This window comes from Schistocerca nitens, chromosome 1 (genome assembly GCF_023898315.1).
Source record: "Schistocerca nitens isolate TAMUIC-IGC-003100 chromosome 1, iqSchNite1.1, whole genome shotgun sequence".
NCBI classification, from domain to species: domain Eukaryota; kingdom Metazoa; phylum Arthropoda; class Insecta; order Orthoptera; family Acrididae; genus Schistocerca; species Schistocerca nitens.
Genome location: NC_064614.1, coordinates 1,178,740,104 through 1,178,757,308, shown reverse-complemented (window position 1 = coordinate 1,178,757,308; position 17,205 = coordinate 1,178,740,104). Strand labels below are relative to the sequence as shown.

Genomic DNA, 17,205 nt, shown 5'->3' with positions numbered 1-17,205 from the left:
AGAACGAAGTTTCTACAACACTCCAACAAATTAGTAACAAAGTCACACCAATGAGTTAAAAGGTTATCTTATCTTTGTGGCTTGTCGAATAATTACGTCTGCAACACTGCTTGTAGTATAACACAATAAAGGCCCTCATTGGCAAAGTGTAAATAATCGCAAGTAGACTTCACAGTACATAGAAAATGCAATTTACAACTGTTTGTTCAATTCTAAGAGTTCACTAAACGACGTTCCCTGTCTGGTCAGCCCTGGACGATGATGTATATCCAAGTGGGCGAGAGCTGCTCTTCTGTCTTCCGAGTAGGCTCCTGTTCGTTGTCGTCCGGTCATTGGCGGCTTGTACGCGGCCGGCAACTGACCGAGGCGAAGTCGATATCTTCATCCTCAGCGCCATCGTGGGCCTGGTGGAACTCGCACAATAGGGGCACTGACACCGGCTCGCATCTTTGCGCCTGTTGTGCTTTAGCCCTGACTGTATCTTGTTCGGACGACACAGCATACTCTATGCCTAAAATGACCGATAAAGATTTTGCCTATTTGAGGAAACACGCGATTTGCGATTTCAGTCCATAGATTCCGAACTATATCCCGCTTGTGATATTTTGATCCTCAGGATGCCACAAACTCAGTCTTTCTACATCTCATCTACGTCTACATCTATACTCCGCATGCCACCTGACAGTGTGTGGCGGAGGGTACCTTGAGTACCTCTTATCGGTTCTCCCTTCTATTCCAGTCTCGTATTGTTCGTGGAAAGAAGGATTGTCGGTATGCTTCTATGTGGGTTCTAACCTCTCTGATTTTATCCTCATGGTCTCTTCGCAAGATATACGTAGGAGGGAGCAATATACTGCTTGACTCCTCGGTGAAGGTATGTTCTCGAAACTTCAACAAAAGCCCGTGCCTAGCTACTGAGCGTCCCTGTTGCAGAGTCTTCCACTGGAGTTTATCTATCATATCAGTAACGCTTTCGCGATAACTAAATGATCCTGTAACGAATCGCGCTGCTCTCCGTTGGATCTTCTCTATCTCTTCTATCAACCCTATCTAGTACGGATCCCACACCGGTGAGCAGTATTCAAACACTGAGCGAACAAGTGTACTGTAACATACCTCCTTTGTTTTCGGACAGCTTTTCTTTAGGATTCTTCCAATGAATCTCAGTCTGGCATCTGCTTTACCGACGATTAATTTTGTATGGTCATTCCATTTTAAATCACCCTAATGCCTACTCCCAGATAATTTATGGAATTAACTGCTTCCAGTTGCTGACCTGCTATATTGCAGCTAAATGATAAAGGATCTTTCTTTCTATCTATTCGCAGCACATTACTCTTGTCTACATTGAGATTCAATTGCCATTCCCTGCACCATGCGTCAATTCGTTGCAGATCCGCCTGCATTTCAGTAAAATTTTCCATTGTTACAACCTCTCGATATACTACAGCATCACCCGCAAAAAGCCTCAGTGAACTTCCGATGCTATCCACAATATCATTTATATATATTGTGAACATCAACGGTCCTACGACACTCTCCTGCGGCGCACCTGAAATCACTCTTACTTCGGAAGACTTCTCACCATTGGGAATGACATGCTGCGTTCTGTTATCTAGGAACTCTTCAATCCAATCACACAGTTGGTCTGATAGTCCATATGGTCTTACTTTTTTCATTAAACGACTATGGGGAACTGTATCAAACGCTTTGCAGAAGTCAAGAAACACGGCATCTACCCGGGAACCCGTGTCAATGGCCCTCTGAGTCTAGTGGACAAATAGCGCGAGCTGGGTTTCACACGATCGTCTTTTTCGAAACCCATGCTGATTCATAGAGATTAGATTTCTAGTCTCCAGAAAAGTCATTGTGCTCAAACATAATACGTGTCCCAGAATTCTACAACTAATCGACGTTAGAGATATAGGTCTATAGTTCTGCACATCTGTTCGACGTCCCTTCTTGAAAACGGGGATGGCCTGTACCCTTTTCCAATCTTTTGGAACGCTACGCTCTTCTAGAGACCTACGGTACACCGCTGTAAGAAGGGGGACAAGGTGCTTCGTGTACTCTGTGTAAAATCGAACTGGTATCCCATCAGGTCCAGCGACCTTTCCTCTTTTGAGCGATTTTAATTGTTTTTCTATCTCTCTGTCATCTATTTCGATATCTACCATTTTGTCATATGTGCGACAATCTAAAGAAGGAACTACAGTGCAGTCTTCCTCTGTGAAACAGCTTTGGAAAAAGACATTTCGTTTTTCGACCTTTAGTCTGTAATCCTCTGTTTCAGTAACATTTTGGTCAGATAGTGTCTGGACGTTTTGTTTTGATCCACCTACCGCTTTGACATAAGAACAAAATTTCTTAGGATTTTCTGCCATGTCAGTACATATAACTTTACTTTCGAATTCACTGAACGCCTCTCGCATAGCCCTCCTCACACCACATTTCTATTCGTGTAATTTTTGTTTGTCTGCAAGACTTTGGCTATGTTTATGTTTGCTGTGAAGTTCCCTTTCCATCCGTAGCAGTTTTCTAACTCGGTTGTTGTACCACGGTGGCTCTTTTCCATCTCTTACGATATTGCTTGGCAGATACTCGTCTAATGCATATTGTACGATGGTTTTTAACTTTTTCGACTGATCCTCAACGCTATCTGCACTCGAGATAAAACTTTTGTGTTGAGCCGTCAAGTACTCTAAAATCTGATTTTTGTCACTTTTGCTAAACAGAAAAATCTTCCTACCTTTTTTAATATTTCCATTTGCGGCTGAAATCACCGACGATGAACCGCTTTATGATCGCTGATTCCTTGTTCTGCGTTAACTGCTTCAAATAGTTCGGGTCTGTTTGTCACCAGAAGGTCTAATATGTTATCGCCTCGAGTCGGTTCTCTGTTTAACTGCTCGAGGCAGTTTTCAGATAATGCACTTAAAAAAATTTCACTCGATTCTTTGTCCCTGGACTAAACTTATCACTTTCACGCGCTCCATATTTCGTGTGCGAAAATGTCGTTCGATTTCACTGAAGAAAACAAAATTATTTTAATTTTATCGGTTGTCGTCCGAAGTCTGGATGTTCGGGAGATTAGATCGGCTATAGTGTGACCGCGCACGTAGTGGCGTACTGATTTGAAAAGATCGGCCGTCTCCGGGGGACGTCGGTCGTCGGCGGAATCGACCGGTATCGAAGCCACTGTGACCGCAGCCTAGGACTCCACCGCCGGCAGTCAGTCGATCGTTGACGTCACTGACCCCTCGCGACTAGTTTCACTGTCGATTTACGAGCGATTAGTCGACGCGAGGGAGCAAGGAATAGACGCTTCCCGGCAGAAAGTCGCTCGTATAATACGGACTTTTCTCGAGCCGTGTACGGCGCGTGTGCAGGCGGTGCGCAAGTGCCGGTCGGCGGGCATCCGCGTGATCATGGTGACGGGCGACCACCCCACGACGGCGGCGGCGATCGCGCGCGCCGTGGGCATCTTCACGGTGCAACACAGCTTCGACTCGGGGGCGGCGCGGCGGTACGCGGAGGGGGCGCACGGCACGCCGACGCCCGCCGGCTCGGGGCACCAGCTGCCGCACGGCGGCCAGACGCCCGGCGGCTCCCACCAGGACCTGCCCGGGCAGGCGCCGGGCCTGGTGCAGGCGGTCGCGCGCCACCCCTCGCTGCTGCAGGACCTCGGCACCTCCGTGGCGGCGCGCCACCCCTCGACCGTCTACGAGCCGTACGCGGGCATCTCGCGACAGCCGTCGTTGCTGTCGGAGCGGCCGACCCGCGACTCCAACTGGCCGCCGCTCACCGCGCCGGGCCGGCAGGCGTCCTTCTTCCCGCAGCAGGACCAGCTGTCGCGCCAGGGCTCGCTGCCGTTCCCGCTCACCTCCCAGCCGCGCACCGCCGCCCTCATACATGGCGACGACCTCCGCGACTGGTAACTGCCTAGCTGAACGTTTTTACTGTCTGGACAGTGGCTCGGCTGCTCCATCAACACAAAGACTGGTAACTGCCTACCTGAACGTCCGTCCCGTCTGGACCGTGGGTCAGCTGCACCGTCAACACAAAGACTCGTAACTGTCTACTCGAATGTTTGTCCCTGGTAACTGCCTACCTGAACATTTGCCCCATCTAAACCGTGGGTCAGCTGCATCATCAACACAAAGACTGGTAACTGTCTACCTGAAAATCTGTCCCATCTCGACTGTGGATCAGCTGCACCATCAACACAAAGACTCGTAACTGTCTACCTGAAACTTTGTCCCATCAGGACTGTGGGTCAGCTGCACTGTCAACACAAAGACTGGTAACTGTCTACCTGAACATTTGTCCCATCTGGACTGTGGGTCAGCTGCACCATCAACACAAAGACTGGTAAGTGCATACCTGAAAGGTTGTCCCATCTTGACTGTGGGTCAGCTGCACTGTCAATGCAAAGACTAGTAACTGCCTACCTGAAAGTTTGTCCTGTCGGGAGTGTGGGTCAGCTGCACCATCAACACAAAGACTCGTAAGTGTCTATTCGAACGTTTGTCCCATCTGGACTGTGGGTCGGCTGCACCATCAACAAAAAGACTGGTAACTGCTGCTTGAACATTTGCCCCATCTAAACCGTGGGTCAGCTGCACCATCAACACAAAGACTGGTAACTGCCTACCTGAAAATCTGTCCCATCTCCACTGTGGATCAGCTGCACAATCAATACAAAGACTCGTAACTGTCTACCTGAAACTTTGTCCCATCAGGACTGTGGGTCAGCTGCACTGTCAACACAAAGACTGGTAACTGTCTACCTGAACATTTGTCCCATCTGGACTGTGGGTCAGCTGCACCATCAACACAAAGACTGGTAACTGCATACCTGAAAGGTTGTCCCATCTTGACTGTGGGTCAGCTGCACTGTCAATGCAAAGACTAGTAACTGCCTACCTGAAAGTTTGTCCTGTCGGGAGTGTGGGTCAGCTGCACCATCAACACAACGACTCGTAAGTGTCTATTCGAACGTTTGTCCCATCTGGACTGTGGATCGGCTGCACCATCAACACAAAGACTGGTAACTGCCTACCGTAACATTTGCCCCATCTAAACCGTGGGTCAGCTGCACCATTAACACAAAGACTGGTAACTGCCTACCTGTAAATCTGTCCCATCTCGACTGTGGATCAGCTGCACCATCAACACAAAGACTCGTAACTGTCTACCTGAAACTTTGTCCCATCAGGACTGTGGGTCAGCTGCACCGTCAACACAAAGACTGGTAACTGTCTACCTGAACATTTGTCCCATCTGGACTGTGGGTCAGACGCACCATCAACACAAAGACTCGTAACAGCCTACTCGAATGTTTGTCCCATCTGGACTGTGGGTCAATTGCACCATCAATACAAAGACTTGTAACTGCCTACATGAACATTTACCCCATCTCGACTATGAGTCAGCTGCACTGTCAACACAAAGACTGGTAACTGCCTACCTGAACATTTGTCCCATCTGGGCTGTGGGTCAGCTGCACCGTCAACACAGACTGGTAACTGCCTATCTGCTAGTTTGTCCCATCTTGACTGTGGGTCAGTTGCACCATCAACACAAAAACTGGTAACTGCCTACCTGAACATTTGTCCCATCTGGGCTGTGGGTCAGCTGCACTGTCAACACAGACTGGTAGCTGCCCATCTATAAGTTTGCCCCATCTTGACTGTGGGTCAGTTGCACCATCAACACAAAGACTCGTAACTGCCTCCCTGAAAGTTTCTCCCATCTGGACTATGGGTCAGCTGCACCGTCAACACAAAGACTGGTAACAGCCTACCTGATAGTCTGTCCTATTGGGACTGTGGGTCAGCCACACCATCAACACAAAGACTGGTAAATGTCTACCTGAAGGTTTGTCCCATCTAGACTGTGGGTCAGCTGCACCATCAACACAACGACTGGTAACTGCCTATCTGAACATTTGCCCCATCTGGACTGTGGGTCAGCGGCACTGTCAACACAAATACCAGAATGGAAAATGCTCCAATCATAACACAGTAAAAATTGGCGAGATACCAGCAGAACTTGCGCACTGTGGATTCTGTAAAAACTTAATTATACGGGGTGATTATTTCCACCATGTACAGACTCTAGGGATTGATCGATGAGAGGATGAGGAAGAAAAAATGCCTAATGAACTTATGTCTGGAAATTCATGATTTCCATGCTACAGACCATTTATTCAATCATACTTTGTTACAGAGACTGTGGTCTAATACGCACTGTACCGTGCAGCCACAGTTACAGTATGTATGGATTCCTCCTAGAGGGTGATACTGTTCCTCACACATCACGCCTTAGGGCCATCTCCTGCCATAGTAATTGGTAATGTTGTGGCTGATTCACTTCTCTTGTTGACTCACCTTGTAGTGGATGTGATACAGTGTTGTACACAATGATTCCGTATTCGAATCGAGAGTTTACTGACGTGGCGTTTACTTACGGAAAGGCAAATGGTAACGAGCAGCGGGCTGCAAGATTGTGTCATGAGACCTATCCACGCCCACAACATCCACAACATTCAATGTTTGCAACAGTATTTCGCCGTTTGTCTGAGACATGGTCGTTTCAGGAAGCAGGAAATCATGAAGAATGGCCGTGCGGGGTAGTGGCGCGGTCTGGGGGTTCCGTCACGGTCCACGCGGCTCCCCCGGAGGAGGTTCGAGTCCTCCCTCAGGCATGGGTGTGTGTGTTGTCCCTAATGTAAGTTAGTATAAGCTAGATTAAGTAATGTGTAAGCTCAGGGACCGATGACCTTAACAGTTTAGTCCTGTAAGATCTTACCACAAATTTCCAAATTTTCCCTGAAGAACGTACCCGAAATGTTCGGACACCAGGTTTGGAGGAAAATGTGATTAACACTGTGGAAGGCGAACGCCGTGCCAGTTCCAGGTACAGGGAATAGGTAAAATAGTGTTAACAGTGGTAGTAATGGGTTGGTTGTGTTTGACTGTCAACAACGCAGATAAGGCACGTGTCGCGCTGGATTGTGCGTGTTCAGTACGGACTAGGCATCGGTACTGGTTGTTTACGAGCAGTGTATAGTTCGTATTTGCATTCAGAGGCCGAGGTCGACGTGGACTGAAAGAGCTGACGGAGTTCCAAAGAGGGCAGATAGTGGGGGCCTGATTCGCTGGATCATCAGTAACCGAGACAACCACCTTATTGAATGTTTCAAGAGCATCTGTTTCAACAGTCATGTCAGCCTACACAACATATGAAAAGACATCATTGTGTAGACATAATAGTGGGCGCAAATCAAAACTAAATGACAGAGATCGTCGTACGCTAACACGAGTTGCGTCAGAACGACACAAAACTACGGCGGCTAGAGTGACTGAAGACCTCAATAGCCATCTTCGAGACCCCGTATCTATCGACACTGTCCGCCGAGAACTCCCTAAACCGAATATTCATGGACGAGCTGCTATACCGAAACCATTAGTGACGACAACCAACGCAAAGAAGTGTAAAACATGGTGTCAGACGGCTGATCAGTGGAAACACACATATGATCATTTCCAACATCGGGCCGGGTTTACTTCTGGAGAACGCCAAAAGAAGCCTACAACCCTGATTGCTTGATTCCAACGGTTAAGCATGGAGGTGAAGTGTGGTGGTGTGGGTAGTCATGTCATGACTAGACCACGGATTTTTAGGTCGTAAAAAAGTGTATTTTAGGCACCTAAAATAGGCTCCTTCAGTAGTTCATTTAGGCTATATAAAATCTAAAATAGGCTCTAATAAAAATGATGCAGAGAAAATAAAAATAAATAAAAATACACAGTGTTGACAGTATGAACATCGTATTAGTCATTAAGACAAGGCCGGACGAAGTGGCCGCGCGGTTAAAGGCGCTGCAGTCTGGAACCGCGAGACCGCTACGGTCGCAGGTTCGAATCCTGCCTCGGGCATGGATGTGTGTGATGTCCTTAGGTTAGTTAGGTTTAACTAGTTCTAAGTTCTAGGGGACTAATGACCTCAGCAGTTGAGTCCCATAGTGCTCAGAGCCATTTTGAACCATTAAGACAAGAAGAATGAATATTTACACAGTTACAGAGCACAGCAATCTACAACATTAATGTTGAACATAACTCCAAATATTTTTGAGGTCCTGCAAGATAAAAATCTCCGTAAAAAAGATGTGGCAATGGTTTAATTAATACATTCGTAGTTTCACATATTCTGACCATAGTTGGCTGCACAATAAATAACTAAAATCTTTTCTAGGTTTTCTAGTGAAAAACTGCGGCCCTTGTCAGTCAGAATCAATTTATACACTGAAAAAGAACGTTCTACATCAACAGATGTGACAGGGGCGTACTTCATTTTCGGCACATGTTGGACAGGAATGCTGCAGTCAGGAGTGCTGGATTTTCCACTAAGTATGTCGGCAGCTGCACACAACTCCTTCAGGCCAGTGTTCTTCAGCAAAACCGTTTGCATTTTTGCCCGTACTTTTTCCCCTACTTCACCTGGCGTTTCATTAATTTTCATTTTGACTTCTTCAAGCAAAGAAATATTGTCGTAGATAGGTCTCCCTGAACCTTCTAATTGCGAAATTATTCTTGCCATAAATGTGTAGTGGGCCCTAATGCAAGGTAAGTCCCGTTTTAAAGAAGAATCTTTGAGTAACTCTATTTCTGCAGTTACGGATGCGGCATCCTCTGGTATATTTTCGACCACCCTCTGAGATGCGTTCTAATGTATTCTGCTGCTATCAGCCACGTGCCCCAGCGGGTGACAACAGGCTCTGGCGGCAATGAAACACCTGGAAGCTGTTCTTTGAATGCCTGTATTCTTGATGGTGCCTTAACAAAAATTTTCTTCACCATTGATATTACTTTATTTACTTTAGGAAATTGTAGCCTTACTTGCTCTGCTATGCGGTTGATCCCATGCACTACACAAGTTACGTGCAGCATTAATGGGTAGAATACTTTTAATAGTTGAAACGCTGCTATCATATGTGCAGCAGCATCAGTGACGGCCAGAAGCACCTTATTCTGATCCACTCCGTTTGGGTGTAGCACCTTAAGCCCATTGTTCACAAACTGTGCTATTGTTTGTTGGTTAGTTTTTGCAAGCTGTTTTGAGTAAATCAAATGAGCCCTGGATGGAGCATCTGGATCTAGCTTGCCAATAATCAGGTTTGCAATGTAACGGCCAAGACTGTCAGTAGTTTCATCCACAGAAATCCATATACAAGATGCTCCAACATCATCTCGGATTCTGTGCAATGCAGCATTGTAAGCTGAATCCACATAATTCTTACGTAAAGTTGACTCTGTAGGAATAGATTGATGGCAGTATTTCTCAAGAAAACCTCTGAAAATAGGGTTTTCTATTTTCCGAAAGGGGATGTTTGCTGCCACAAGTGAATGACACAAATTACTGAAGAACTTGTTTTTTTCCGGAGGATTCACCAGATTTATTGGTTAAAAGAGTCTGCTTCAATTTTGACTTTCGTTCAATAGCTTTATGTGCGATTCCATCTACATGCTGAGTTAAGTGAGATTTCTTAACACTCGAAACCTAATACGAGAGAAAAGGGAAATGCAGTTTAGAATCGCATATAAAGAGTATTTCGTATTACTAAAGGATAGCGATAAAAAAGAATCCTGAATGACAGGAAAATAAGAAGTCAAAGCAAAACATGAACTAACCTCCTTTTTGCATGCTTCGCAGAAAATAATTTTCCCATCTGTTGTATAATGCGGAAAAACTTGCAGCCACTGCCTTATATGAGTAGACTTTGAACTAGCTGTTTTCGGCATGGCGTAGTATTCTCACACAGAAACTAGAATTTATTTTGCACTTAGAACGTCAGTAACACTTAACACGTCGGTCGCTACACAATGTACTGATTTGTTTCCGCAGGGAAAAGGTGAACGATGACCTTTTTTTTCCGCGGTGCATGGGAGCGGTAGGGGAAGTACCGTACTCGTTGCTGGACATACGGCACCTGACAGACGGCCGCCCCTTCTGAACAAGCGAATGGAATCTACCGGTGCTTCAGATGAAACCATCTCACTACTGGGAAATTATTTTTCGAACCGGAAAATTCGCGTATAATACCTTTCACGAAACAGAGTAGTTTGATAGGACTGCCTGTAGACAGCAGCGAGAAAATGCGCGAAGGGCAGTAATTTAGCTATAGAGGGCGTCTACGATTACCATTGTGATTTTTTAATCCGTGCTCAGCTTAAGGCCTATGAAACCGTTTCTTTGCGAAAATACACAGCTGGCCAGAATCCTAGGAACGAAATATCTTGAAATATAACATTTAGTACTCCCAAAGTTCGATTCTAATGTGTAACTCAAATCTTTGACCGGTTCCCAATCGCTCACCGAAGTTAAGCACTGTCGCGCTCGGCGCGTACTTGGATGGATGACCATTCAACCCTGCCGAGTACTGTTGGTAGTAAGGCAAGCAAAGGAATTGTAAACAGTCTCTAACGACATTCGCCTTCGACGAGACGTAAAGCCCTAAGTTTACTTCCTTTTTCTAATCTTTGAAAACACAAGAACTCTATGTCAGATTAACGAAATAGGTACTTTTTAGGATTTTGATGCCTAAATAAGCAAAATTAGGCGTCAGCGTCGAAATACGCAATTTTAGGTCCTATAGAACTAACGGTATTCAGTTTAGTTAGTCATGAAATGCATAAGTACCAACTTATTTGCAAGTTCGAGCTTAGGAAAAAAAATAGGTTAAAACCTATGATCCGTGATCTATTTTTTACATATGAATAATAAAACACCTATAAAGAGTATTTGGTATTAACAGGGATAGCGATATAAAAAAAATAAAAAGGACCGAAGTGTTAGGCAAATACGAAGCATGAGCGCATATCAACTAGCCACCTTGCTGCACGCTGGGCAGAAAATATTTTTTTCCATCTGTTGTATAGTGTGCAAAAACTTGGAGCCACTGTCTTACATGATGAAATACGCACTTTTTAGGATATTAAAGCCGAAATAGGCAAAAATAGGCACTAACGTCGAAATAGGCATTTTTAGGTCCTATAGAATTAACGCTATTAAGTGTAAATAGTCATGAAACGCATAAGTACAAATTTTTATGCAAATAGGAACTCAGGAACAAAATAGGTTTTTACCTAAAATCCGTGGTCTAGTCATGACATTCTCCTGGTCTCATTACTCTCAAAGGTCGTGCTACAGCCAACGATTATGTGAACATTTTAGTTAATCAGGTGCACCCCATGATTCCAACAATGATGCCATATTTCAGGACGACAATACACCCATTCACACAGTCAAGACAGTAGAATCGTGGTATGACGGGCATGCAACTGTAATGCAGCGTCTTCTGTGGCCAGCACAGTCCCCGCACTTGAACATATATCGAACCCATTTGGGCCGTACTGGAGCGCAAACTCCGGAGCAGATTTCCTCCTCCCTCGTCACTTCAGGAGTTAGAAGAGGTTCGGATCGAAGAGTGTAATAACATTCCAGTGGAAACTATACAGTCATTATATGCCAGTATTATAGGAAGAATCGCAGCTGTATTACGGGCAAATTGGGGTCCTACACATTACTAATAAACCATTCCCAAGTAAGTACAGGTATTCAAATAATTTTGCCTATCATCTGTAGATGGCCCGCGAGTACAGGGTATGTCAGACGACCGTGTGGAACATTCTCGACAATTGTTACTACCCTTTCACTTACAGTGTGCAGGGCTTACTAGCGACAGACTTCTCACGCCGTGAGCAGTTTTGTCACTGGTTTCTTCTCCAGGCAACCACGATTCCGGGAATTGTGTCATCGATGCTATTCAAAATGAGGCCACCTTTACGCGGAGTGGTATCTTAAACTTTCATAACAGTCATCTATAGAACGCTATGCAGAACCTCCATGGTATGGTGACAGTGAATCATCAGCATCGGTGCAGCCGGTATGTGTGGGCTGGGATAATTGGCGACCATATTTTGGCACCAGTCTTCCTTCCACGTCGCCAATAAGGCCGCAACTATCGCTGTTTCTTGCGGGTGACTTTTCCTCCGCTGCTGGAAGAAGTGCCATTGATGATTTGAAGGGTTATGTGACTGCTACAAGATGGCGCTCCATCCCAATTCGCCGCTGACGTCCGGACGCATCTCAATAGTGTCTTCCCTGATCGATGGATGGGACTAGGGGGTCCAGTTGGATGGCCTGCTCGTTCACCGGACCTCAACCCGTGTTATTTTTGGTTATCGGGCCATCCCAAAAGTTTCTTGTATACAAAGGCCATTCCATATGTGGAGACAATAAAGCAGCGTATTCATGCTGCCTTTGGCACTGTTCGGATGCATCCTGGCCGATGTTAATATGTGAGACATAGAATGCTGCAGCGCGTAGACGCATGCGTTGAGCCACATGGAAACAATTTTCAACACATACTGCAACTATGGCTGCATGGTACAGCTCATATTAGACCGCAGTCGCCGTAACAAACTTTGATTGTATAAATGGTCTCTAGCATGGAAAAAATGAATTTCCGGACATAAGTTCATTAGACCTTTTTTGTTCCGTATCTTCTTATTGATCAGTCCCTAGAGTTTGTACACGGTGGAAAAAATCACCTTGCCTATATAGACAGTTTACACACTCCGCGAATCGAGCTCATTGACAATTTTTGCCTTTTATCAACTTTGTTATTGCAAGATGTCGGCCGCAGGGATTCCACAAGTTTTTGAGAATGTTATAATCTCAAGCTTGAAATCGGATAAGAAATAATGACAAAAGAAATATTTTTTTTTCGTGTGATCTAATCACAAATTAACAGTTTAGGAGCGTTTTATGTACTTGTGCTGTCATGCCTTGCTTCTCGCCAAATTTCGTGGTTTTGAACGGCCAGTGTCGGTTGGTCACAGCCAGTGAGCTCCCTGCCGCCGTTGGATAAGCAGCAGCCAGCAACAAGTCGCACTCTTAGCTCACTTATTTGCTTTATAGTTTAATTCTTAATTTCTTTGCGTGTTTTTGGGTACCTGCATAGCTTAATTCACAAATTTCGGGCGTATTATAGTATTTGAGAGCTGTAGCATTTCGTTTTAGTACCCATATAGTGTAAATTCGCGTAGCAGTCAGTCATGTGTTTGTTTTGAACGGCTTGTGAGATAAAAGAGAGGGAAAAAAATTGTTAGCGATGGATAGGGGCTGCACCTATTGTGTACGGATTCAGGGGGAATTCGCCACCGTCCGTAAACAGCTGGAAGCTGTGTTGACCGTGGTCGGCAGGCTCCAAGCTGTTGCCCTGGGCAGCGGTGACAATGGGACGCACCAGGCGAGCGCCTTGGCGCCTCTGGAACCTGTAGCATCGTCTGGGATCTCTCATGCTTCTGCGCCCTCGGATTCGGACGTCACTGCCGGTCGACGGCGATTGGCGAACCGTGGCGGGGTCGCGAATCCCTGGGCGGAATGCGAAAGTTGGTGCTGGCCGCAAGGCTGTACTCTTACGCCTCCGTAACAGGTTTGAGGTACTACCAGCTGCTAAAAGTACTTCTGAGCCAGCAAGGGCTGCCTCGCCTCTTGCGGCAGTGTTCGGTCTTCCTTAGAGGCCCGGGTGGGATTGCTTATCATTCGCAGCTCCAACGTTGGGCGGGTGATGGAGCCCCTTAGGGATATGGCAGCTAAGGACGGGAAGAAAGCCAATGTGCACCCCGTGTGCATACCGGGGGAAGTCATCCAAGATGTGGAAAGCATCCTTCCGGATGCCATGAAGGGTACAGGGTGCAGCCAACTGCAGGTGGTAGCCCATGTCGGCACTAATGACGTGTGTCGTTATGGATCGGAAGAGATTCTCTCTGGTTTCGGGCGGCTAGCTGAGTTGGTGAAACGGCCAGTGTTGCTAGCGAAATGAAGGCACAGCTCATCATCTGTAGCATCGTCAACAGGACCGATTGCGTACCTTTAGTACAGGGCCGAGTGGAGGGTCTGAATCAGAGGCTCAGACGTTTCTGTGACCGTGTAGGCTGCACATTCCTCGACTTACGCGATAAGGTGGTGGGGTACCGGGTTCCGCTAAGTACACTACTGGCCATTAAAATTGCTACACCACGAAGATTCCGCGCTACAGACGCGAAATTTAACCGACAGGAAGAAGATGCTGTGGTATCTAAATGATTAGCTTTTCAGAGCATTCACACAAGGTTGGCGCCGGAGGCGACACCTACAACGTGCTGACACGAGGAAAGTTTCTAACCGATTTCTCATACACAAACAGCAGTTGACCGGCGTTGCCTGGTGAAACGTTGTTGTGATGCCTCGTGTAAGGAGGAGAAATGCGTACCATTACGTTTCCGACTTTGATAAAGGTCGGATTGTAACCTATCGCGATTGCGGTTTATCGTATGGCGACATTGCTGCTCGCGTTGGTCGAGATCCAATGACTGTTAGCACAATATGGAATCGGTGGGTTCAGGAGGGTAATACGGAAGGCTGTGCTGGATCCCAACGGCCTCGTATCACTAGCGGTCGAGATGACAGGCATCTTATCCGCATCGCTGTAACGCATCGTGCAGCCACGTCTCGATCCCTGAGTCAACAGATGGGGACGTTTGCAAGACAACAACCACCTGCACGAACAGTTCCACGATGTTTGCAGCAGCATGGACTATGAGCTCGGAGACCATACCTGCGGTTACCCTTGACGCTGCATCACAGACAGGAGCGCCTGCGATGATGTACTCAACGACGAACCTGGGTGCACGAATGGCAAAACGTCATTTTTCCGGATGAATCCAGGGTCTGTTTGCAACATCATGATGGTCGCATCCGTGTTTGGCGACATGGCGGTGAAAGCACATTGGAAGTGTGTATTCGTCACCCGGCGTGATGGTATGGGATGCCATTGATTACACGTCTCTGTCACCTCTTGTTCGCATTGACGGCACTTAGTAGAGTGGACGTTACATTTCAGATGTGTTACGACCCGTGGCTCTACCCTTAATTCGATCCCTGTGAAACCCTACAGTTCAGCAGGATAATGGACGACCGCATGTTGCAGGTCCTGTACGGGCGTTTCTGGATACAGAAAATGTTCCACTACTGCCCTGGTCAGCACATTCTCCAGATCTCTCACCAATTGAAAACGTATGGTCAATGGTGGCCGAGCAACTGCCTCGTCACAATACGCCAGTCACTACTCTTGATGAACTGTGGTACCGTGTTGAGGCTGCATTGGCAGCTGTACCTGTACACGCCATCCAAGCTGTGTTTGATTCAATGCACAGGCGTATCAAGGCCGTTATTACTGCCAGAGGTGGTTGTTCTGGGTACTGATTTCTCAGGATCTATGCACCCAAACTGCGTGAAAATGTAATCACATGTCAGTTCTAGTATAATACATTTGTCCAATGAATACCCGTTTATCATCTGCATTTTTTCTTGGTGTAGCAATTTTAATGGCCAATAGTATAGGTCAGATGTCCACTACACACAGGAGGTGGCTAACACGGGTAGCAGGGGCTGTGTGGCGTGGACTGGGCGATTTTTTAGGTTAGACAGTCTCGGGAAAGATCAAAAAGGGCTCCAGCCTCAAAGGGTACAGGGAAAAGAAACGACGAGAATCGACCAAGCAACAGTCGGTATCGTAGTCGTAAATTGTCGTAGCTATGTTGGAAAAGTACCAGAGCTTCAACCGCTGATAGAAAGCACTGAAGTTGTAGTCGTTATAGCGACAGAAAGGTGGCTTAAGTCGGAGATTAACTCTGCCGAAATTTTTACAGAGGCGCAAACCATGTTCAGAAAGGATAGATTAAATAAAGTAGGTAGTGGTGTGTTTGTGTCTGTAGGTAGTAGTTTATCTTGTAGTGAAGTTGAGATAGATAGTTTCTGCGAATTACTGTGGGTAGAGGCTATACTTAACAGCCGTACCAAAATAATAATTGGCTCCTTCTACCGACCTCCCGACTCAGATGATATAATAGCTGAGCGGTTGAAAGAAAACTTGAATCTCATTACAAATAAGTACCCCACTCATACACTTATAATTGGTGGAGACTTCAATCTACCCTCGATTTGTTGGCGAAAGTACATGTTCAAAGCCGGTGGTAGAGAGTAAATATCTTCCGAAATTGTACTAAATGCTTTCTCTGAGAATTACTTTGAACAGTTAGTTCATGAGCCCACACGAATTGTAAATGGTTTCTAAAATACACTTGACCTCTTAGCCACAAATAATCCTGATCTGATAGAGAGCGTCATGACGGATACAGGGATTAGTGAACACAAGGTCATTGTAGCGAGGCTCAAAACCGTTTCAACAAAAACCACTAAAATTAACGCAAAACATATCTATTTAAAACAGCAGATAAAAATTCGCTTGATACCTTCCTAAGAGAGAGTCTCCATTCCTTCCAAGTTAAATATGTAAGTGTAGACCAGATATGGCTCAAATTCAAAGAGAACAGTATCGACAGAAATAGCTAGATTCATACCGCATAAGTTAATAAGAGACGGGACTTATCCACCACGGCACACAAAACACGTCAGAACACTGTTGCAGAAGCAACGAAAAAGGCATGCCAAATCAGAAGAACGCAAAATCCTCAAGACCGGCTAAGTTTCACGGAAGCTGGAAATTTAGTTCGGAGGTCAATGCGAGATGCTTTTAATAGTTTCCGCAATGAAACATTGTCTCAAAATATGGTAGAAAACCCAAAGAGATTCTGGTCGTATATAAAGTACACCAGTGGCAAAAAAACAGTCAATACCGTCACTGCGCGATAGCGTTGGAAATGATACCGATGATGGTGTCACTAAAACGGAGTGACTAAATACAGTTTTCCGTAATTCCTTCACGAAAGAAGACGAAGTAAATATTCCAGAATTCGAAACCAGAACAGCAGTCAGCGTGAGTGACATAAAAGTAGATACCTTAGATGTTGCGGAACAACTCAAATGACTAAATCACTTAAGGAAGGCAAGTTTTCCGGTCCAGATGGTATACCAATCAGGTTCCTTCCAGGCAGACACAATAACACCTTTCTTAGCAATCATATACAACCGCTCACTTGACGAAAGATATCATCCTAAAGATAGGAAAGTAGCACAGGTCACACCATGAAAGGAAATAGGAGTAACTCATTGAATTACAGACCCATATCACTGACACCAAGAAAGGAAATAGGAATAACCCATTGAATTACAGACCCATATCACTGACCTCAA

General features: G+C 45.8%; 1 protein-coding gene across 1 annotated transcript in view; it reads left to right on the top strand.

The window, feature by feature from the left end:
- The window catches only part of LOC126233235 (sodium/potassium-transporting ATPase subunit alpha-like), a 174,557-nt gene that overhangs the window by 105,234 nt on the left and 52,118 nt on the right, over positions 1-17,205 (top strand). The window contains exon 5 of the mRNA XM_049942852.1: positions 3,390-3,934. Coding sequence (XP_049798809.1) covers positions 3,390-3,934 — 545 coding nt within the window. The remainder of the gene's footprint in view (positions 1-3,389; positions 3,935-17,205) is intronic.